We start from the raw sequence: 25,352 nt of genomic DNA on the forward strand, positions 1-25,352 counted from the left end.
AAAATAACTCTAGCTACTTTACCTACACCAAAGGATTATTACAAGGGGTCAAGTAGATAATGTAGTGAAGGGCTTTACATACTGTGATGTGCTAGACAAATGTTGGGTCTTACATTACATGCTACATAGGCTTAATAAAATAGGTTGTTTGGTTAGAAAAATTGCGAGACTTTTAGAATAATGTGAAGTTTAGGTGAGATCTGTGATCGGGGTTTTGGGGAGCTGAAGTCCTAGTTCACTCTCCTGGAACTCATCACTAGACTAAATTGATGAATGTATTTTCTAATTACCTCAAAAGTTTGAAACATGCTTTCAAAATCTTAATCACAGAGAATTATCTGGCTGGAGGCTGAGGTCAAGGCAGCTGATATTATGGTAGTTTGTATGTATCAATTTGATTTTTTGGAGGAAAAGGGGGAAAATTTTGGAAGCAATAGCTTGAAAATCACAGCATAATTTGTGAAAATGATGTAGCTTGAGAAGTAGAGTACGAACTAAATTCTCCCACTCTATCAAACTGATATTCTAGGCTTTAGAGGTGGCTCAATAGAGGTTAGACAGGAAAAAAGGGAAAATGAACAATATTTAATTCAATTCAAGAGGTGAATGTGAAGAAGACCTCTAAAGTTACCCTTATTTCTTTATATCCTACATTAAATTCATAGTTTGACTAGTCCCCTTTTCCATGGGGAACCGGTTTCATTCCTTACCAATTTTGATTAAATTCAGGATGACCAATATTAGGTCAAAACCCAAATGTAAAAAGTTTTGAGTTAAAGAGATTACTTTCAAATTCTGAGTAAACTAAGGTACAGGTCAATTCCCATTGGAATTTACCTAAGTAGGATGTTAAAATTTTGATGTCAATTAATGCAATCAATAAGGTGCTGACCAAAGCTAGTCATTCATTCTAGGCATCAGATAACTTGATCCTCAATCCGTTGTTCTCTTCTTTGCATTAATATGATAAAGTTTCCATGCCTACCAAGGAGAAAGAGCCCTTCTTTCTCCAGGCTGATTAACCCAAAGCTGGGGAGATAATCTCCTGAGCAGGGGACCAGCCTCGCCTGCACCATTCTACCAGGCACCCCTGGGCAAGCATATTCTATCACAGGATGCTTTGCAATATCCATTTACTAGTGTAATTGCTGTATTTGGAGAAGTCACTGCATTCTCTAAAAATATTTTTTTTCTACTTGAACATGATTATTTCTTAAGTACTAGAGAATGTATCTTCTCTATGAGTAGAGAAGGAGGTGGAAATTTCCATGGAATTGTGGGAATCCTTAGGTCTGAGTCCTTATTCCAATTTCTTGTGTAAACGTTGAAAAATTGCTTAACTTCTTTGAGCCTCAATTATCTCGTTTGTAAAGTTTCAGACAGTATTATTTATTTTATAGACTTGAGACATGTAAATTCCCAAGCCCCATGCGTGACTCACAGTAGCAGACATTTAACAGCTCTTAATTTTCTCCCCACCACTCTGGTGTGGAAGATAAAGAAATTAGCACAAAGTGGTGAGAAAGCAACCCCAGATTCGAGTGACAGCTGTTAAATTTATTAACTGTGATACCGGATAAGTCATTTAGACTCTGTAGATAGGCTTGCTTTATAAAAATGAGACATTAAATTATCTCTAAGGTTTCTTCTAGCTTGATAAACATGATTATTTGTACATTTTTCTGATTCAATTCTATTCTAACCTCACATTTAGCACATTATATTTGTTACCCAAGAAGCATCGACTTCCCTACGGCGTTGGCCATCAATATTTTCTCACACTCCTATAGAGAAAAGAGAGGCCAGCAAGTTCCCAGGGATCTGTCTGCTCTCTGTCCCTTGGAAGAACAAAGGAAGATAGTGTCAGTAAATCTTTAGAAGGTATTCTACTTCCATGTAACAGTGATACAACTCTGTAACAGAGAGATTGAATTTTATCCATTTCAGCATGGGCTATGCTTCTTACTTCTGGGTTACGGAATCACCAACAAGGATTCTACATCTGGCCCTTAGGCTCTCTCAGGGGATCTTAGGTATCTAATGTGCCAATGTTTAGATGCCTTGCAAGAGGTCATGGCCATTGCTATCCATGTCCTGGGATAATTCTGGGCTAGGTAACTGGACTAGATGAGGAGTCGCTGAATTCAAAGTGCTATGTCTATGGACATAGGGGTTTCTGAGAGAATAAATGGATATCTGTAGCCTATATAGATATCCTTATTTTTAAAATTTTGGAAATTGGTGGTATATATAGGCAGAAAACAGAGAATGTTAGTCCCTGCTAATGATTATAAGAATTCCACCCATGATGATTAAAGCTCTAAGTTTTAGAAGTTTTTAAAGAATTATGAAACTCTGAGGAGGGATGACAGAGTAAAAGTGATTTCTCTGCGACTCAATGAGAGGATAGAGGTAAATTCTGAAAAATACATTGAACCTGCAAAATTAAATGGACTGCTGAGTTGACTGTGAATACTTTGCAAAAGGAAGCATGATCTCCAGGAATCAGTGCAAATTTCTAACAGGTTTATTTTTATGATTGACAGACTCATATATTAGGGCCTGGGTATCCTATATATTGGATTTCACCCTATGCTTGTGTACAAGTTGGGGAAACATGAATGAGATCACCATAGTCAAGTGAATTTACATGGATCAAACAGTTACACCAATGAGCATGACCTTTCACAAGATTCTGGAGGACCTGGAAGACATGAGGATAAAACGGGAGATATTTAGCTTGGGAAAGAAACAAATCTCTTTGTGTTTCCCTCTTGGATGAATAGACAGAGTAGCTGTTTTCAAAAATTTTAACTGCTTTATCATCAAGCATTCCTTGTGTTTTGAGTTGGACAGTTTGGGATTGAGGAGGCAAAATTTTTTTAATACAAGGGAAAAGGTTTCTGTCAACCAGTCTAATGGAATGGGCCATCTTTGAAGTAGTGAATATTACTTCTCTGATGAGTTCAAGAAGGGGCCGTTCATCTGTCTTAGACATTGTCTAGTGACTGCTTGCATTAAAAGGAAGTTGGACAAAGTAATTTCTTATGGTCCTTTCTAAACTTTTAGATGCTGAGATAATGCTGGAGAAGTAAGTTAGGGGTCAGAATGCAAATGAACATCTTTTCCTTTGTCATGACAACTAAAGGAACATATTATGTTTTGTCACACAGAAAAGGCTTACATTCCTAAGTGCCCTACATGAGAGATAAACCAGGAATAAGGAAACCTTCTTAAAGCCACGAATAACAAGAATTTCCTAAAAGCATTACATCATGATATGTCACCAGAAAAAGAGAATATTTTTTTAAAAGACAAGAACATTTATCGAATGTATCCATTCCCATCAGAATTGTGTCTGCCATATGCTAATTTGAAGTATGAACACCACATTTTCACTCATATTGCAAGAGCAGTTTGTCTGAAAATCAGAGCCCTTTACAAATATAAACAAATCTTTTCTTGGTGTCTAAAGCTATCTATGAGCTTTCTTTTTTCTTCCTAATTGGATTGTTGAAGGCCTTGATTTCCAGTTTAGAAAGTCAGTAGATTTTGGACTCTTTCAATGAACCATATTAAGAAGTATGGTTTATATCATGACTCAGGATCATATGTGCATTACAATTGAAATCAAATAATTGAGAAATAATGTTTATATTTACACATTAGCATAATACTCTGAAACTTTTAATTCACTTCAATTCATTAATATCTGCTGTTCATGCCCCACTCATTTCACAGGCTTTGCAGGTTGAAAAACACTAATATAGTCAACAGTCACTGAAAAACTCAAATAATGGCAGAATAAATGAGAGAGTTCAGGTCTTGTCATTGAGGACATTTGATCAAGTAGCTGTAGAAAGGTAATGTTCACATATATATTGTTTGAGAAGTCTCAGGGCTCCCAATACATGTGTATGCTACTCTTTAGTTCTGTTCTTATCTTTTCAGTCTCCTCCCCCTCCTCCCACAGGAGACCACACACCCCTTGAAGAAGCCGCCTGAAACGTTAAACACGATGAGAACTATACAGATTGCATTCTTTCTGTGTTTCTCAAAGCTTTACGTCCAGAGGAGCAAGCTTTAGCCTGAAGCATGTCTGTGTGTGAGCACATTCAGGTGACTTCTGATAATGGAATTGCTGATACACTGCTCATAGCTGTTTGGGTAACCATTCTTTTATTATCGGGAAGGCAAATACAGTTTCTAAGATCAAAGTGGACACCTCCTGGAAGCTACATTTAATATAAAAGGCTAAAGTGTCCATATTCATAGGAATCAAAGGGACTCAAAGCAGAAAGGCAGTAGGATGTAATTTTAGATAGGACAGCAGCCACGTCAGTAGGTGACAGAAACAAGAGGTAATTTAATTCTGAGAGGTACCGGCTCTGCCACCTCTGGGGTTAAGCAAGTTGCCTGATATTATGATAGTCACAGCTCGGTTCTGCCTGACAAAAATTTCAACTTTTAGTGCAGGGAATAAGAATAATTTTACAATTTTCATCATTTGAGATTCCTTTGGTAGTGTTTTGAACCCATTTCTGCAGAAAGAAGGAGCCTCATTCTGCTATTGCGGCGGAAGCAAAGCCTATTTAGAGGGACATTATTAGCCAGTCGCTATTATAGTATTTGGACAGTCATCATGGATGAATTCTAGCCCTTAAAACATGGCAACCTTGTAAAGTAACAACTGGACTGTGGCTAGTCCACCGTCAGCTGCCATCTAATACCCGTTCGATCATGTTTAGTGACCTTTTGTATCCCTCAACCCCCAACCTGGCTTTACATCTCCCATAAGCTCCTTTGCCAGGAAGTCTGAAGAGTATCTCTCAGCTGAACCTGCTTGTAATGTTTACAAGAAACTCCTCCACTTAGATCACTAAAGAACTTTTCTAGTGGTTTTGAACATCCTTGAAACCTTGGCCAAAAAATTTGAAAGAGTAACATAGGGCCTTCCTTATTTCTTCTCAAAAACTCTCCAGCAATTTGAGAGCCTGAAGAGGCCTCACCTTCAAAAATTCTGAATACTTAATGAATGGACTTCATATTACAAAGTAAACAAAAAAATGATGTCTCTCCCTTTTTTTGAGTCTAATGTCTTCTGAAACTCCCTTTGCTTTCCCAAGAGTTTCTCTCTCTAGACACTAGACTTGGAGGAAACATTTTCCTGATGTTTATCAAATGTTTATTGTAATTTGAAGCATTAGCGTCGCAGAAGGGGCTTCAGTGTGGCAAAGTAGCTTTGTACCTGGTGGGTTTCCTACTGCAAACTTTTACAGCCTGTATTATTAATGAAAATACAATATTGATTTTAATGTATTCTAAACAGACTCTTAGAGAGTGTTGCAAAGGCTTGATCACTGACGTTTTTCCTATACTAAGAAAAATATGTAACAGTTTTAAAATTATAAAGATTTTAATGAGATCAAAAAGGGTGTAGTATAAAGAACAGACAAAAATATGCCTTGGGTAATCTCTGGGTTAACTTTTGGAAAAAGTTCATCTTTCACCATTAATGGTCCTAATAGTTTGTCAAACTAAGCTATATTTTGTGTTTTCTTTTTCTTTCTCTTGACATGCACAATTTTCATGTCCATACTGAGAGAAAAACCACTTGGTTCTGTAGAAATCAGTAGATTACTATAAATTCTAATTTATATAGAACTTTAATTACTGGCAGAGTTTTAGAAGATTATTTACTTTGGATGTATCATTTGAATTGAATTCTCCAAGTTCAAGTTATGGGAGCAGCTACTCAGGAGCACTGTCTTTCCTCATGAGGAGGCAGTTCCCAACAGGGTGTAGAACAGAGGCTTAGATTCTGGGTCATATTTTATAGCATTTCCCAATCAAAGAAAAGTAAATAACAAATTTAAATAATCCTTTAGGAAAAAGTAAAAAGAATAGAAAAAACTGAAAATAAGAAGAAAATATCTAAGAGAGCATCTAAAGGAAGAATATTCATTCCTTTTCCAGGCATTTTTCGTTAGCCCTGAATTTTCCTGATTTCAGATCTGCACACTTATTCTCATGCTTAGTAAACTTTGAAAAGGGGCGATCCATGTATTTAGCGCAGCTTGTAATTTTTCCACAGCTTCTAGGTATGACCTTTCTCCAATGTCTTTTGCATTGTTGCTCTCTGTTTTATGCCATTTTGTTAGAGATAATTTTTTCTCATGGGTCGGGTCCCAAGTTGACGCCCTGGAATGAGTCACCTGCCCTCTCTCCCTTGGCCCCTCCCTCGGCTGCTACTCACTCAAAAGGGTCGCTGGGATCTGCCCTCTGGAGCTCTGGAGGGATGGGGATTCTTTTGTAGTACATTTCCCAGTCGAAGGCGCCTCGCATGGCATCCCCGGCTTGCGCCTCATACCCAAAGTGATTGTGGTCAATGACATCGATCATGGGGCACACGATGGTTTTGTGGTTTAGTGCAATTTGGTCTGAAAAATGAAAGCACAAAATAGGAAATGACATGCCTGCCTAGGTCATCTATCATTTTTCAGCAAACAGATCCCTCCTAATGCATAGTGCTTGCAGCCTGGTTCCCTGTTGTCGTTAGAGCACTTTGTGGAATCTCTGTTTGAATGCTGGACTTAACGTGATGGGACAGTGATTAGGTACAATTAGTTTCTTGTATTTTCTTATAAGAAAGTTATGTCCCAGAGAGACTTGCAGAAGTCCATTTAGCTCTACTTCTGTCACAATTTGCTCTGGCCTGTCCCCAATCTGTCATTCTATAGTGCATCCAACATGCGTGGAGTATAAACAGTACTTGTGTTCCTTCAAGCATACAGCTTGAAAGAGCCTGCCGAGAAAATATTGGCCCGCTTTCTAGAAGTTCCAAAATGTAAATATTTTAACTTCACGGTCTTTTTAGCATCTAATCTTATAATGGCCATAATGGCTGTTGCATTCTAAATGCTGACAGATCACATACAGCATTCTTCGCTCTCAGGCTTATCAGAGATTTTGCCAAGTCCTGTTTTGCTCCTGTTCTTTGATATAGACTCTGTTTATCAAAGCTATACATTTTTATCTCCTCCCATCATATCTAAAACTACATTAGATGGCCAGATGCTACTTCTATTATTCCTGCTACTATTAAATTCTTGAGCAACTATTAAGTGATTCGAACTCATGCTATTTCTGATCCTCCTAGCAACTCTATCAGGTGGCTATTATTAACATTCCCAATTTATGTACGAGGAAACTATGCTTGAAAAAGTTAAAAAACTTGTCCAAGCACATTCATCTTTTGAGAGCAAGAATCAGGATGCAACTTCTGCTTAATGGTGTAACCCTAAAATCTGCGATCTTTCCTGTTTGCCATGGTGCTCATGCAGCAGAAAGGTGGGATCTTTTTCAGTTCCAGCTCCTTCCTTTTCCATGTAGATATTCTTGCTGGGTGATTTTTAATAGCCCGTACAGGGAGCTGGCATTTACACGCTTTGCTCACCTAGAATAGCTCCATGGGAAGGATTTTTCTTCCCAAGAAGGTACATTTAATCATGTTTTATTATAACAAACGAATACTGTCTGACAAGCAGAACTTTTAAGTATGACCTGCTTTCTGGTTATTTGGAAGACCTGATGGGGCACATGGAACAAAACACATTTAATATCTTTTAAAAACCCCATATTGTTTAGAAATAATGAGGTGGGTTATTTCAATATAATTATTTTGATGACACTGATGAGGCAGGGCGTGGAAACCACAGAATCCTGTGGAAGATCTCCCCTCCAGATCTACATGCCTTTTCATCCATTGGTTCATTTATTCATTCAAATTCAACAACTATTTATTGAATAGAAACTATGTGCCTGTCACCATAGTGAGTAACCACAAAAACCCCTGTCTTCAGAAATGGAACAGAGACAATCAATATACATAAAAAAATAACTAAATTATATGTATGGTAAAAGGTGATAAATGTGACAGAAAATAAAACAGGAGAAGGGGAGCGTGGAACGCAGGTATGCAGAAAGGGTTGCAGTTTTAGATAATAGGCCCCGGAAGGCCTCAGAGAGCCCGGGGGGTCACCTTCATGTTATTTTAGCTAATTAGTAGACAGAGAGACTGCCCTCCCTCCCCCCCAGCACTATTTTAAATTAATCTCCACTAAAAGCCCTATGAGTATCCATTTTCACCTGGGCATGCTTCATAATGGGTTTAATCTCTATCTAAATGGTTTTTCCTCATAGGTGTCTTTGAGAGAGGAGATCATCATTGCTGTGTCAAAAATATTTTTTCTATCACCCTGGTATGTATTTTAGTATTAAGGTTTCAGTGACTTCCTTCAATCAAATACAGAATCAAGTTGATTTACAAGTTTTTTGACCAACGAGGAGTCCCAAGGTGACCCAAAGAGAATGAGTCTGTCAAATTAACTGTCAATTTTCCCTTCAAATTTCCTTTCAGCCCTCATCCAGCTGTACTAGCTTAGAGTGAAAGCAGCATGACTAATTTTTCATCTAAGGCTTATGCCTACATTTCAATTTCCAGGGATCAAACAAACAGACTCTTAATGGGAAATTGAAATTCAGGTATAATCCCAAGGTGAAAAATGAACCAAGAATCTGTGTGACTCCACCTGTTTTTTTCATTTTGGATGATATGTCAAGACACTGATAGAGGAAAATAAAAAAAGATAGTGATCCTGAGCTTGAATCATTTCTTATCCATCAGGCCTACAGGAAATGAAATACTTTAATGAGAAAAAGTGGGTTTCTCTTTTTTTGCTTTTCTTTTCCCATCTTTTTTCTTTTCTTGTTAGATTCATATGAACAATCAGAGGCTTGATAATTGGCATTTAGGAATTGCTTTGGTTCATAAATAAACTGGGCCTTTTGCTGACTTTCTTGAGTATTCAACTCCATATAGGTCAAATTCAGTTCGAGGGACTCTCACTGTTGCTGATGAAACTCTAAATTGCTATGTCCTTGGACAAGGTACTTTTAATTAAAAGCTCAGAGGAGTCTTTGGCTATAGAAGCGACGAAACATTCCTGTTGATTAGGATGGCTGGGCAGTCGTCTGTGTAGGAGTGTGTGGATCAGGTGAGGTGATAGGCATGCCTTGCTGGTTGTTTCCTGTTCTTAACCCTTTACAGTTTCGATTGATTCGCCACCCTCCCCTCCCCATCTTTCACTAACATCTCTTTGCTGGTTTTAGCTGAAATCCCGCACAGAAGCCAATAGCAAATCATTCTTTCTGAAGCAGCTACTGTGAAAGCAGTTGTTACTAGCTTTAACTCCAAGGCCAGAGCCATATTTACAAAAAAAGTTGAATTAGTGAAACCTGGAAAAATAGGAAGGAGTACAATATGTGCCCACCAGGAATTTTTATAAGCATTTTTTCTTCAGGCTTACGATTTGTTTCTTATCCACTACTGGATTTTACATCGGACTTCACTGGGAAATAAAAAATAGTTAAGCTCAAACCGAGCCATACATTTGCTCTATACTTTGAATGACTTCCATTTTTTTTTTTCCTGTTTCTAATAGTTCAGATACAATGTGATAGAGCCTTTGTCCTTCTTCTTAATCATATTGAGAGCATTTAAGATGTATGATCTGGATAACGGCTCTGAGTATTTGAGGAGGTTCCACTTAAACATGGGGAATTATTTATTTTGGTGCTGGCCGTGGAAAGAACTGGCATTATAAATCCTAGACAATGTCAGGGCACTTACAATTCAACTGCACTCTGGGGCTGAATAATTTTCTTTCTTCTTTCTTAATAATCCTATAAAAATTGTTAAACTATGTGTGTGTGTGTGTGTATGTGTACGTGTATGTACATTTTAATCTTACTGTAGTTGCATGTAATACTATGGAATATTTTTTTCTTTTAGCATTTACCCAGTAAATACAACTTCAGTAAAGGAGAACATCTAAGATAAATGGAACCTTTTCAAACCTTAAGTTAGATTACAATTGGTATTATCTAAAATGTCAATTTGAATACAGTTTTCTAGTTACCTATTTGTCCTCAGCAGTGGTTAAGGTAGAATTGAGGCTCCTCCTACAAAAACTCTTGAAGAGGTCTCTAGCTTTTAAAGATTGCAAACTAAATAGAAGCAAACCACACACTCCGTCCAAAATAAGGCATCCCCGCCCCCCCCCCCAAGCAGGTCACTGTGAAGCTGCCTACTGTGTACTCACTAAGGAGTGGGGGCAGCCAGTTCACGTTGACCTCGCAGTGAGAGTCAAGGAAAGTCAGGACTTCTCCTCTCGCCATAGATGCCCCCAGGAGTCGGGTCCGGATGAGTCCTTCCCTTTTCTTGGTGCGAACAATCCTTACTTTGGAAAATCGGGCCATATATTCTTCTAACTTATCCTTTAAGTGTTCTAGGAAGGAAGTAGAGAATGCACAGAAAGAACACAGTACATTAGCTGCAGTGGAATTACTCATGGGTGTTTATGCACAGAGGCTTTGTGAATGATGAACCTGAGCTTGTATCCATTTTTCTCCTCGCTTCATCTCGAGGAGTGATACTAAGATTTTATGCCTAGAGGGTTTTCTACTTTATACTTTCCAAAACGCTTTATAAACTACACACACTGTCCTTTGTTTGAAAACTGTACAAGACAATGACACTCCAGAGCTCTCCCCACACAGTTACTGTTGGGCAGCTGCCACCATGCTTAATCCTGGCCAGCACATGCCAAGAAGGGCACTGGCCCCCGTTTCCTGCGGTGTGAAGTCAGATGAACATTCCAGCATATGGGCTCTTCTCAGTGAGATGGTTCTTTCCAGCAAGTCTTTGTCTAGTATTCTCTGTGTTGAAAATAATGCATGTAAAACCACGAGACAGAAACATAGCTCTCAAGTTAACAAGAATCGAACAGCTTTTTACCCCCTCACAAGGTAATAGCAAACCGGTAAGCAAGCTCAGCATCTGGCTTATGATTTAAAGTGAAACAGTGTTGACTCGCTGTTAAATTAGAAAGGGTGAGGCGGATGAGATACTACAGAGTCGTTTTGAACTTAGCTATTTAAGATTAGAAAATAAAAATTTGGAAGTTTGTCTTTGCCTAATTAAAAACAAACACTGGGAACAAAATCAAATCAGATAACTTATTTATAGAATAAAACATTTCCTACTGGCTGTGAAAAAAATGCATCAATCTTTCAGTTCTTTTTGTGCCAAATCAGTGCATTTGCTGGCTTTCTGTGGGGTATGTGCTCATATAATTGATATCTGCTTTCACTCTCTCATATATAAGACATTAGGAGGGTTTCACTGGAGTTTCTAACAAGTATAGTCTCATAGTCACTGAAATGAAATCTTAGTGCAGTATGTTCTGTAGTTTTTACTTTCAAACTTTCTCTGCATATTTACAATTCAAGGCAATATTATTATTGTCTCCTCCTATGATCTGTAGCAACAGGGATTCCTATAAGGATCTATGATCTCTTCCCTACTATCCAATTTAATAAATGTTAGAATTACTCTGCATTTGGAGTTTCTCTGTATATAAGGGTTCATTTTTGTTCTTCTTGCTTCTTCTTATTAGTGTGGTGTTGAAAAAAATCTCAATTTCATTTTTTTCTTGACTGCCCTATAACTATATATTATAAATAGATCAAGTAAAAAAATATATATTTAGCTTTCTCATTTTCACTGTAAAAGGATACTGGTGGGATCTTTCATAAGAGCATTTAGCTCAAAATATGTTCCCCTCTATTTTGTTCTTCCTGTAATGAACAGAGGCAGGGAGATCAGACTATAGAAAACAAAGTTAATAGGATGTGGAGTCAGAACAAACTTGAGTGGCAGGTCTGTGACAGTGAAATACATGAGTAGGTCACGGAAACTCTCTAAGCCTGAATGTCCTCGCCTATGAAATATAAAATTTGGATGGTTTATTTTTCCCTCTTAGAGTGTGATGGAGGGTCAGGCTTTGGTTACAGACTTGACAGTGCTCATACAAGAAACATTTTTTAAGTCAATAATTGGAGACCCCAGTAAGTCGCTCGTTTTATGATGAAAGACAGCATTTCTAGCATAAGAAATAACTTTGAATGCTTTGCCTGAAAAATGAAAAATAATGAATTTTCTATTTCTTGGTGAGATTTTGATAATTATCATATTCTATTTATTGCAAATTCAAAGAAAAAAGGTTTTGACCAGCAATAAGCAAACATATATGACTTTATATAGCCATATCGCAGTATCTCAACTAACAGGTTGGCTCCCCCTTGTCTCTCTCTGCCTTGTAACAGATGTGCTGTGCACACGGCTTACCTCCTGCCCCCTCCCTTTTGCTCACATCTTTCCTGCTTTCCTCCGTGCAAGCTGCAAAGAAAGATTCCAAAAGGCTACACAACACAGTGCCATCTGTGACTATGACTGCAGCTGTACTATCTTGTTAGGGAAATAAAGCAGAGACTGGCCATCTACTCGCTTAGTCAAAGGCAATGACCAAGTGATAACTGATCGGTACCAGAGCTCTGTCTGTGCCAGTCTAGAAAGGCCCGTGTTCTGTCGGGACCCCCTGCGATAATAAATGTTTTAAAAAACCTTTATAATCTTATTACTGTAATTTACTCAGGCACTGCAATCCTTCTCTGTCACCAATGTACGAATGAGTGTCATTCTATAAGTTTATTTATAAATTGTTGTTTGGGCCACAGGAAGTATTGTCTCATGAACACAGCATTGTGACAGTTATTGGGGACTGAAAATAGATCATGAATATTTGGTAAACCCAATAATACAGTCTGTCTGTCTTGTCTTTTCTTCTTTTCCTCTCCTTCCTTCCTTCCTTCCTTCCTTCCTTCCTTCCTTCCTTCCTTCCTTCCTTCCTTCCTTCCTTCCTTCCCCTCCTCTTTCAATTTTATTGTTCTTTTTTCATAGGTACCACTATGAGCACCACCTCGTCAGTCTGGGCCCATTGCTTCTTCCTCCCTGACCCCAAAGGACTAACAAGGTCTCTCTCAGGAGAGGGGAGGAGTAATTCTCTGGAGCTGCATAAAAGAAAGTTGCTCCATTGATAGTCACTCCCCAGGTGTTCTAAATCCAGAATCGAAGTGTTCTTGGTCACATGCAAAGGGTTGTCCCAACTTTGGATTAGACTTCCACACGTTTTAGTTTGTAGGAAAGTCTGAAACTCAGTGGGGACTATCTCCACGTGTTCTTTTCCATCTGTGCACATTTTCTGATTCAGTGTACTTTTCTTTTATCAAAGCCCACTCTAATGTACTAAAAGGATTGCATGGTATGAATTCACTAAGCACAAGAGTTTTGACCCCAAACAAAGTCCAATAAATGTTCAGATCAATTCCAGTTTGAATTTTTTGGTAATAATAATTAGGTTGCTTTTCCTCAGAATACTGACCTAGCCGGCTGCTCCTCTGAGCAGTCCATTCTCTCTTAGTAGTTCAGTTGTAACATCTAATTATCTATAACTCACAGTGAAGACAGGTATCATCAGTCTAATTAGCAAATTAGACTCTCATACAAAGGAGTTAATGGGGATGGTGCAGATGGCTTTTCTGAAAAACATTTTGCATTTATTTCTTCTGAATAATTTTTGATTCACTTCTAAAATATTAGTAAAATAATTTAAAGCATTATTTTATATTATTTTAATTCAAGCCCAGCAGTTTTGAAGATTCCTTCTAAACTCATTTAACTAAAAAAACAACAAAAACATGAATTTATGGTATTTTTTTATAAAATAGATTTCTTCAGTGACTTTATATTAATATTTTTGGGTTGGTGGTTGCAGATACTGGTAGATGCATCACTGTTAAAATCCACCGAGTGGTATTCTGATGACCTGGACAAATGAGCATGACTTCAAATATGCCAGGTTTTGCTACGCTTTATTGTATCACTGTAAGGCAATAAGGAAAAAAGAAGTTGTACTCAATATCTTGGTGTCTTGTTACTGTGAATACTAAATTTAGCAGTTTTCTGAATATATTTTCCTCTTTTTCGAGTTATATGGAGAATATATCATTCATTAGTATTTTTAGTGTTTAGTTGCTACCCTAAACACTAAATATACTAATGAATATATTTTCCTCTTTTTCTAGTTATATGGAGAATATATCATTCATTAGTATATTTAGTGTTTAGGGTAGCAACTAAACACTAAAAAAATCCCCTGTGATGATTTGCACAGTCAAGAGTCAAAAACACAAGTTCCAGACCTGTTGCTGACTGGCCGCGTGCTTATGGGTCACTTCCCACCATTCAATCTCATTTTTCTCAGCTATAATGCGAAGAGAATGTAACTGGTTGATCTTAAATATTCCTTCTAGTTCCACAATTCTACGAATTCCCTAATGAAGTTTTATTTATAAAGTAGATCTAGTCCTATTAACTACTAAGTTTTTCCTAAAAAGCATCCTAATGTTATGGTATTTTGGTATTTCTTTGGGCTGTGTCTCATTTTTGAAAGCAAAAGTCAAGTCAAAATAAAGCTAACATGTCTCGTCTCATCAGTTTAGCCAAAAAGCCAACTCCAGGGTATTTTCTTTGGTGAAAACATCATCTGTCTAATCTTCTGCAGTTCACTGTCTATAAGACTGTCACTGATGTCAAGATAATAATTTTGAAGCACTGTAAGTTCATCAAAGATTTAAGTCTGTTCAATAAGTTATGTCTATTATGTCAGAAAAATATAGTAACAGAGGTTAGACCTCTTTCTAGTTTACTTTTGATGAATCATTCCCAAGGGGACAGATAATCTAGTGACCATTAGTATTATAGAGCATGGCCAGGGTGTCCCAGTAAACCCATGAAATGCCAGACAAGCAGCTGCCCCAGCTCAGCAGCTAGGACTGAGGCCCAGCAACTTGTCACCCAGTTCCTTCCATCTCCTTGGAATTCCCTAATTTACATCTGAAGGAGAGAGCAGGAGAGGCCTGGAGACACTATTGACCTGGTGATGGGGATTTCTATGTTTAAGTACATACCTGTGGAGATGAAAATTCTTTGATGTTTATGCTTTGGCATTGGCAGAATATAGTAGAACATGGGCTTAGAATAGTGTTAGTCATTATAGGTGATGCCTAATTCTGAAATGTAATGGATTACAAATAAACAGAAACATACATATCTTAAATTTTTTATGGTTATTCCTTAGCCAACAAGAATATATTATTAAGCACATATCAAAGTATTTTGGATAAATTGAGATTTTATAACAGTGACAAGAAGTAGCCCATAATTAGAGACTGTAAGATATTCTTCCATTTCTTAATCTACTTGGCATACGTCAAATGTATATTTTAACCTAAAGTGGTAATATTAAGAATAATTGTCTACACAGTAGGGCCTGTAGAGACTTTTTTATATTCTTTACACAGGAGAAATATGCAGATTTTATCTCTAGTTGAACTACGGAAAACCGTTTTATATCCTGGTTGACCACATTAAGCCTGTCTCTTTTGACAACATTCAAATATACACATTTCACATTATCTCTAGAGCACAAAAAATGTCAACCAAGAAAGCAATAGAATTTCTGAAACTATACTCATTTGCTTCTATTTCTGAATGTCTTATATTTTATTCTTTTAATATGCAGGCGTCTAAAGTCATTTGGGAAATAGCTTAAATAAATAACTGAATAGACAAAATGCATTCCCGTTAATATTTAAAAAAAGATAGAATGTCACCCCTTAGCAACACTTAATGAACAGATAGAGCCGTCAGAGGCCGCTAACAGAGGGAGGAAGCATCACCTGTGCTGTGCCTCTTGTTGAAAGAATACATCGCTGTCTGTAAAGTATACTGGCCGAAAGCATTGAATCTGAACCTGATCACGCCTTTAGATCTAACTCCCACTTATAGAAATTAAGAACTGAAAAATATGTTAAGTGGCACATCAGGAAGATAATCAGCAAAATCCATTCTGGACGAATGGCTTGATTTCTTTATCAAATAGAAGGAAAAAGAAAAGAAAAGGAAACAGAATCTTAAAGATTAAAAGACGCTTAAGAAATATATCAACCGGTAACAATGGGGAGACCTAATATGGATCCTACTTCAAAGAGATAGTTGAGAAAAGAAAAAAAGGAGTCCCTGATGTCTGGGTACCGGTCTGACACTCACGGAGAGGCCGTCTTGTTCTGTTGGGTGTAACAGCCTCACAGATTAACACACAACAAGGTCACTCTGAGACCACGATAAAGCAAGACAAAACAAGTTCACTGTGAAAAATCACAGTATACTAAATATTCCCCTCTCTTTGCTACACTTAGCAACTGCTACTTTTTACCAATTATATTTCTATTCCCCACGAGACTCCTCAATTCCATACAATCGCGGGAGAAAAGAATTAGATGACATTCTTCATGGGTTTTTGGCATTTCTTCATGTTTTGTGAACGACTGTCATTTGTTCCAGATTATCTTTTCAAGGATGTTTATACAGCAAACAGATGTAGAAGACAAAGATCATGTCTCTTGAAGGAACAAAAGGGAGGTTTATTTATAGCCTTGGAAGGTAGAGATACTGTCTCCCTCTGAGTGCTTGCTGCCCACTACAAAAGATTTGAGTTCTGTTAAGTTTGAGATTCCTTCTGTATAGCACAACATCTTGCTTGTGCAGGCATCCATCTGGGTGCGCCTGCTTTGTACCCATGAGACTTGGGTGCCAGGGGGCAACTAACACAGGCATTCTGATCCTCATACTGCTTGCCATGCTGTGAGTCCTAAAGGTCATTGTCTCAGACTCAGATCTCATGTCTTCTGCCTGCATCCATTAGACAGTGGCAGACAAACTTGTTAGCTTCCAAGTAGAGTAAAATCTCAGATTTTTCACGCATTTTTACAGAGAAGGGGGAAAAGTCACTGACGAAGGATTCCTAATTCCTCCACGGCCATTTTGTAGTTTTTCTGACCAGGTCATGGGGAGAAATTTAGGGGGAGTAGATGCTAGTAATTATAGATGATGGACTATTCAGTTCCTACCCCTAACAGAGCCTAGCTCTGGCTCAACAAGCTCCGCTTCATCACTCTCCTCTTGCCATTTTCTCCTCCGGTTAAATCCTTTTAGTATCTGAAAATATCTCTGTCAGCACACAAATATTTTGTAGGCAGACACAGTGAGCTATGTTGACCTGGAGAATTCTGATAATTTTCTATGATCAGCTCTGAGGACCCCATATTTCTACATAGAAAATAGGAAATGATACATCTTCCATCAGAAGAAATGATATAAAGAAAAAAATTTCAAATTACAGTAAATTTCATGTTACCTGACTTATAGAAAATATAAAATTCTCATTCTAGTTTCCCGTAAACAATAATTACAAACTTATATAAATTATATTCATATAATTTTCTCTTGGCAAATCAGGTAAACCTGGACACTATACAGATTCCTTAGGGTTGAGGGGAAGCAGAGCTTGTCACTTCAAATATACTTTTTGAGATATTGATTATTTTAAGCTGGCTATTTTTAAGAAACAAAAGACTGACAAAGAGCCTCTGACTCTCCCCCTTATCTGTCTAACAAAATTCAGATAGGAAAATCTGCTTAACAAAAGGAAGCTATCACCTAAGCATCATAATGTGGACCCAGCATGACAGGGAGAAACCCAGCGGCATCTGTTTTTAGATTCCACTCTGGGTCCCGTTGTTTGTGGGTGACTCAGCAAGCTTTGTTTACCAATTGTTTCCTTCTCTTCATCTACCTATGAATTTCCCTTAGAAGTCCCAGGCCCGTGCATCTCTCACCTTAGCTCAAGATGGCATATAAACTTTATCTGCCCAATTTGTCCTCAGGTCCCATATTCTTAGGGAGCCCTTGTATGTACATACATAATATATTTAGTTATTCTCTCTTGTTAATCTCATTTCAATTTGATTATTTGTCCAGCCAGAAGAACTTAGAAGGGGAGAGGAAAGTTATATATTTTTTGCCCCCACGGGGTCCTCTCTCATTCTCTTTTTGTTTTACCTTTTGCTTAAAGGACAACTGAATTATATATACTTTCAGAGTAGTTTTGAATGTGTAATATATTCGGAACAACACAAAATAAACAAAATGCCATAGATCTAGTGCCTAGCATCACTCAGGGAATACTTCCTTCTCCATGTTTAACACTATAAGTGGGTTTAAAGTCTCTCTGTGAAATGCTCTTATATCAAGGTTTATTTGTATGATATCTTATAAAGGCCCTAAAGTGAAAAAAATATATCGGTGCCACCATAAGTAAAAGGATTAAGCTTTTCTAGAAAAAACAATGTGTAGGAGGGAGAGAAAGAGAGATCCATAGATAAAATTTTTGTTATCCTTTATGTTTATAGTGTATATAATCTTAGACTAGATTTGCTAGAAGGCAAATAACATTACTTCATACAAAATATTTTGGCATTTTGGTAATAGCTTAAAAATTGCCTTACAAATGTATACATATGCAAATGCCTATACAAAAGTAGCATATCTATGATGCAGTTTTTATTTCAGTTAATTTATGATAACTTTGATTTGTACATTCATTATTTATTTCAATGTTGAGGCAATATTTAGTTATATTTAGTTATAAATATATTTAGTTATAACATAACTAACATATATTTAGTTTTAACATAAATACTTGAATTCCATTTTTCTTTTCCACAGTATTTTCTTAAGAACTATGTAAAAATTAATCAAGAACACATTATATGAAAACGTCCTAGCTTCCAGTCTAAATATGTCTTGTGATTTTAGAGTTACCAGCATCTGATTTACATATATCTGAGTTAATTTCTCTCTACAAGCCTCATCTCCTTTTACCTTATGTGTGTGGCCTGCAGGCTGTATTTGGTGACCAGGAGGTCTCTGCCCTCTCTTAGCCTTCCTTCTTCATTATCAATTATATCAGGGAGCTAAATGGCACTTTGTAATTAATTAGTTTAGTTAAATAATCCCCCATAGAAACCAGTATATCTCCTCCTCGCTCACTCTTCCAAGAAAACTCATTTCTTACCCTTCAATGGTTCTTCTCTTAATCTCTAAGAGTATCAAAAATGAACACTGTATAAGGTAACTTGTCCTGAGATATAAGAGCTAACTACTTTAAAAAACAAGTTTAATAAAGGAAAAAGACATCAAAAGAACCAGTATATTAATGTTTTTAGCCCCTGAAGTCCCTAAGGGTAAAAATCCTATTCATAAATTTCACATTTCTCCAGCTATTGCAACGTCTTAGTGTATTTTGCTGAACACTAGGTTATATGATTTTTAAACTGATTGCTTTTGTGTTCTAGCATTAATGCTACTATTAATTGTCGATTTAGTTGTCCCTGTATGCACATTCATAGCTTGGATAAGTAGCATTTTGTGAGCCGGTTTGACTCTTAATGATCAGCTCTAAAAATTGGGACTGAGTAAGTTTTTCCCATAAAAATTGTTAATAATTTTCTGTAACTTGTTTTCTTAAGACAAAATCAAAATGAGAAATGAAAACTTGGGGCCTAAACAATTAGGAAGTAATCTGAGCCACACCAGCAAGGATATTAACAAGGTGAAGTCGCAGCCTCCCAGTGAACCAAACACTGCATGTATCAAATCAGCAATCTACACAGAATCCACCTAAAGGATTCATAAATTCATTTAAGCAATTAAAAAAACCTCGAAGTGAAAAAAAAAAAAACCAAAAACCAAAGCTAGGATGCTTGAGAAGGGGTGAAATTGATCTTTAGCATGAGAAAAAGCATAATACTCAGGTAGAACAAAGATCAAAACCAAATACAAATGAATGCTGAACACCATATACCAGCTCAGATACCAAACGGGAGCAATAACATCTCTGCCCTTTTGAAAGTACTTTTAGTTCTGCATTTCTTTCCAGTTGAAAAAAATCTTAGTGTAAATCGTGCATATATACTAAAAGCCATTTTGTTTTTCTTGTTTCCTCAAAAGCATCAACTGGAATCACTGGGCAGAAATGTTATGTGGGTACAGTTATAGTCACCAAAATTCTAAATTAGTATGTGTGTGAGTGATTGAATAATTTCACCGATAACTGCCAAAACAGCCATAAAGACTTCTGGGGTTTGACTTGACTTCACCATAAATAAAGACAAATGGGAAAGAGTTCCTCTAAACAGTTAGTGTGAGAAAAATGCTATGTCAAAATTTCAATTTAGATGAGACTAGAACTAAATTAAATATCTGAGATTTGGTCCTGTTCCCAAGGCCACTGAAACTCCCAGTTCCTAATAATATCCTTGTGTGTAATATTGGAGGAGGCATGCTAGAAATGGGCTGTCTGCCTTTGTTGAGGAAACTTGACCTGCTAGAGGTATGTTCTATTAAAGAATTGCTTCATTTCTTGACAATGCTATTAAAAAGTGAAAAGGAAAGGAGCCATGTAAGATATTGCCTTGGTTTAATATTGAAACAGAAAATATTATGAGAACTGAAAGTGTCTCATGTTTTTTGAGTGAAAAAAACAATATAATAAGCAGCAAAATATGATGAAGTAATATATAAATGTAATACTGATGATCATCTATATTTATTGAGTGCTTATAATACCTATTCTAAGATATAATCATATATCAATTTATTAGGTCATTTAACAGATGAGAAAAATGATGCTCATTGACAAATGAGGAAAAGGAGGGTTAGAAAGGTTAAAAAAATTTCCTTAAGACGGTACAGTATGAGAGCACCTGGAATATTGTAAATACTCAATAGATGTCAGGGATGTTATGTCAGGAGAAGAAAAAGCTTGAACTCAATTGCATTTTCCAAGAATCTTTTAAGTTTTGAAAGGGAATTTAATATAGAGAATTAGAAATGTTTCTTTTTTCCTTATGGTTGATTCCAATTATTTACATGATTATAGTTATTACTATTATAAATAATATATAATGAACATTTTGGTGAATAAGTGTTTTCCAAATCTATAACTTTCCTTAGGAGAGAGTTCAAGATCTGAAACTAGTGCCTCATAGGGTGTGAAACCGAAACATAGGGTGTGAACGTGAAAGGGCTGTATAAATTATCTAATTAGAAGAGACTGAGAACCTGTCTTCATTTGCTATGGAAGTCAAAGACTTCTGAGTGGTCGAGGAGACTTTCATGGCTTCCATTATTTTCTTTATCATAAGAGAGCGGAGACCACCCTCACACCACCAAGCTGCCTAACCCTTGGCTCCTCTCCTCATATGCTCTTCCTTCTCTCCTGATAATGGAATGAACTATCTGAGCACCCACACGAGGCTACCTGCTCATTTGTGCACCTCATCCCCTCTTTTCTCATCTGCTCAAGAACATGGCTCCTACGGCATCGCATCTCTTTCCTGTACCCTCATTTTCGGCTTTCTACTGAGTCCTTCCATCTTCAAGCAAGACTATTATATTACAATGTCCCTTTTCTTAAAAAGCGAACCTTCTTTGACCCATGCCTTCCTCCGGCTTCTGCCCCACTCATCTGCTCCATTTCTCAGCAGTATTTTGTGAAGCAGTTGCTTGACTGGAACTTTCCTCTTCTTATCCTTCCATTCTCTCTGGAATCCACGCCTTTCATTTATTCCTTCAGGCTGGTCCTAGAGATCTGTACGAATAACATGAGCTAGATATCACAGTCATTTGCCTTTGGAAGTAGGTCGAGATATTGTTTCAGAGCAATTCCTCTGCCCAGACATGAAAAGGCTGTATAAATTATCTAATTAGAAGAGACTGAGAACCTGTCTTCATTTGCTATGGAAGTCAAAGAATTTGTTTAGACTCAGAGTAAAGGGATGTGATGGGAAAACTGAATGTGGAACTAAAGTAGGAAAGGATGAAGGGAGTTATTACCAAGACAATTTTGAAGTTCACTGACAGAGAAGAGAAAATGAGTTCAGAAGCAGACAGGTCTAATAGTGAGCACAAAGTACTTTTCTGGTCACCTGCAGGGTGAATTGTGACTAAGATTCATATTTTGCCAATATATTCGGGACGGTGGGGGTCACGAAGAAAGATATAGGTCCTAGAAAATGTCTACAGTGGTGAAAGCCCCTTGCTTGAGTAATTGAAAGCTAAACTGGACTGAGCACTATGAAATATAATTTGGCTCTCTTCTCCAGGGAATGGAGAAAATGATCTAATAGGTCTTTTCCATTTCTGCTTCCTGTGACCTCTGGCTGTTAACATCACTTTTCCTCGTTATGTCAAAATGAATTGCCTATTTACCACTGAACTCTAGAAAGCATTTTTTTCCTCCCTAGGTAAGACAATAACCTAGCATTTGTAACATGCACTTCATTTCAACTTAATCAATGTGCCAAGGAGCCATTTTAAAGTGGGTATTTTTATTTCCAGGAAATTTAGCTGGGTACATGGTTCCCCTTCACTGTCAAGTCAGAGCTCTCCTAAATTTTAGAAGAAAATCCCAAGGAAACGTAAAATATATTTGCAAAATGGGAAGCAAAATGAAGTGATATGGCTTCTAAATTGCCAATAACCTCCACAGCAGGGTCATTTATTAGTACTGGAATCTGCTCAGGCTGATTTTTTTCTATGGCAGTACGAACTGAAAAACACTGATATAGAATGACTGTATTTATATAGCATTGAATAAATTTCTCCTTCTTGGGCAGGCATAAAGAATAGAAATCATTTAAATATCTAACCAAGAAATAGTATGTTTTGGAAAATATATATATATATGTGTGTATACACACACACATATGCACATACACACATATACACACACACACATATATAATATATATACACATACAAACATAGATACATATGTGTATATATCAGTTCTATCACTAAGAATAAATGAAAGGTGTCTCATTTGTCATTTATTTTAAAAAATCATTATTTCCTGCACAGTCTTGATTAAATGAGGCAATAAATCATATGTTTAAAACATGCCAAACATCTGCCAAAACAAAAGTTGGCTCAGAAAGCGATGAGAACAGAATTGTGGAGCAGGAGGCATTTTATAGTCTGTCACTGGTGTGACAAGTAATGACAAAGGGCAGCATTATGTCTCTTCTATTGCTAGTCCAGCTACATATTTTCCACTGTAATTCTTTTGTTTGGCCCGCTTTATCTTCATTTAAATGGGCTGCATCTCCTTAGAGCTTCAGCAAATATATATATATTTTCCCTGCTAATGATGTGTCTCTCATGGTCCAAGGTCTATTTTCACACTTGATGAAGTTCTTCTGTGGATGGAGCCACAATCAGTCAGTGTGCTCCGAATGGAGCTGGACATGACGTTGATTTTTTTCCATTCTCTGTGGACAGACAAGCCCTGCATTGCTAGCGTTTTACTGAGGCTTCACTCCCAGGAGAGATTTGTTTCCCCCCATGACTTTATAAAGATCATTTAGCCTATAAATTCTGTCTTTCAAAATTTGTGTCAGACTAAATCCCTATTTTTAAATCTGAGACTACCCTTTCTGCTTATCTCATTAAGATGAGACTAAACAAATACAAATGAAAATCTATTAAACATGAATTAATAAGACTAAAACATAACATGTTTAGGTCATTTCTGGAAATGCAGTGCCTCTCTTTGAATACTCCAGGAACAAATGAAATATAATACAAATGTGGTACAAGACAGTAATATAATGAATGTTGGGAAGCAGGGTACTAGATTCAGAATTTTATAATTTATAAACTTGGCAGGGATTACAATAAACTTTCAGATGGGAATATAATTAATACCTCGAAATAGGGCTTATTTATTCAAGGTGCTCACTATAGATAATATAAAGATTCTTCAGAAAAGGAGGATCCTGGACCTTGAATTAGATGAGTAAGATTTATATAGATGAAGAGGAGGAAGGAAAGGTAAAGTCTTGAAAGTGAAGGAATAAAAAGGAAGAAAATAAGCAGTCCTGAGATGGCCCCTTATTCTAAAGACAGAACAAAAAATCCTGAAACAACTGATCAACCAATCACCAAACAACGATGGCTGCTTGGGTAACCGCCGCACAAAAATGCTGAAATGCTAAACTATGCAATTAATGTGAATTCAAAGAAAACCAATGACACTAAAACAAGCTGTGATCTCCATCTCCTCCTTTTTCCCCTTAGTGACTATAATTTTTCTCTTTTTTGGTTCGTTATTTCTTTATCAGTCGGGCTGTCGGGAGGGCGCGTGTCGGGAAGTAAGGAGGGTAAGTAAAGGAAGGAAGGGTAAGGACGGAAGGCAGGAGAAGGCTGGAAATGGATAGCGAGTAAAAGATCCAAATCTGCTGCGTGGGCTTCGTTGGAGGGATGAGGAGTCTATTATTCTTCTTCTTCGTCTTATTTTATTCTTTCTTTTCTTTTCTTCTTTCTTCTTTCTTCTTCTTTTCTTCTTCTCTTCTTCTTCTTCTTCTTCTTCTTCTTCGTCTTTTGTCTTCTTCGTCTTCTCGTCTTCTTCGTCTTCTTCGTCTTCTTCTCTTGCTTCGTCTTCCTGTCGTCTTCTCGTCTTTCTTCGTCTTCTTCGTCGTCATCTCCATCCTCTCTACCTTCCTCATTTTCCTCTCCTTTCTTTTCCTTGCTTTTATTGAGCCTTGACACCCCTCCCCCCCACTTTTTTTTTTTTTTTTTTTGGCCGCAGGGGGCTTTCCTTTAGTTTGGTATGCAGCCACATCTTGTTTGTATTTTTCCTTCAGCTGAGCAGCCTTCTTTTCACAGGGCTGCTTGTCATCCACAGCAGGGTTATTTCACATCTCTCCCGGCTTCACCAATGGGAAGGCCGGGATGCTGAAGGACACCTCTTGGGTACACTGGGATCCTTGAACTTCACTTTTGTTTCCCCTCTAGGAAGAATATAAGTTTTTGTTTCTCTTTCATAAGGGGCCTTGTCTGCTTTTGCCATGTCTTCAAATTTTCCTTTCTCTTTAACAGACATGGTTTCTACCTCTCTGAGCACTTCTTAGAAAACTCTGAGAAGCTGACTGAGTATCTGAGTGCTTCTCATGCTCCTCCCCGCAAGCTTGCACCAAGAACGCGTGTGATAACTTTTTGCTTCTTGGCTTCTTAGAGGCTCCTTTGCCCATGTTTATTTACTTTTCCTCGGAGAGCACAGAGTTGCCCAGTGCCTGTCCAACTTATGTGGCGCTGCCTCTGTGGAGCTCAATGTACTGCAATCTGTAATCCTTTACATTTCATTTTTATATTGTTATTTTTGGGAGCTAGGTAATACGTGCACAGGCAAAATATTTAATACGAAAGGGTACATATTGAAAATTAGTACTCCATTTTTTTCCTTACCAGAAGTAACCCCCTTTACTAGTTTCTTATCTATATTCTTAGGATATTTTAGGCATATGGAATTATATATATGTATATTTATATATAGTAGAAATTTATTTATAAATATCACATTTTTATATAATATATATAAATATATTTAGAAAATTCATTTTTTCATTATAAGATATATTGTAATAAA

At 37.1% G+C, this 25,352-nt stretch overlaps 1 protein-coding gene and 1 pseudogene across 3 annotated transcripts in view; both read right to left on the reverse strand.

Moving 5' to 3' along the window:
• The window catches only part of GALNTL6 (polypeptide N-acetylgalactosaminyltransferase like 6), an 881,484-nt gene that overhangs the window by 146,077 nt on the left and 710,055 nt on the right, over window positions 1–25,352 (reverse strand). For all 3 annotated transcript variants that reach the window (XM_016148213.2, XM_016148211.2, XM_016148214.2), the window contains 2 exons: window positions 10,164–10,349; window positions 6,257–6,440 (listed from right to left, as the gene is read on the reverse strand). In XM_016148213.2, coding sequence (XP_016003699.1) covers window positions 6,257–6,440; window positions 10,164–10,349 — 370 coding nt within the window. The remainder of the gene's footprint in view (window positions 1–6,256; window positions 6,441–10,163; window positions 10,350–25,352) is intronic.
• Window positions 10,621–24,957, reverse strand: LOC118612494 (annotated as a pseudogene).

The sequence above is a fragment of the Rousettus aegyptiacus genome, unplaced genomic scaffold (genome assembly GCF_014176215.1).
Source record: "Rousettus aegyptiacus isolate mRouAeg1 unplaced genomic scaffold, mRouAeg1.p scaffold_m13_p_16, whole genome shotgun sequence".
Taxonomy (NCBI): Eukaryota; Metazoa; Chordata; class Mammalia; order Chiroptera; family Pteropodidae; genus Rousettus; species Rousettus aegyptiacus.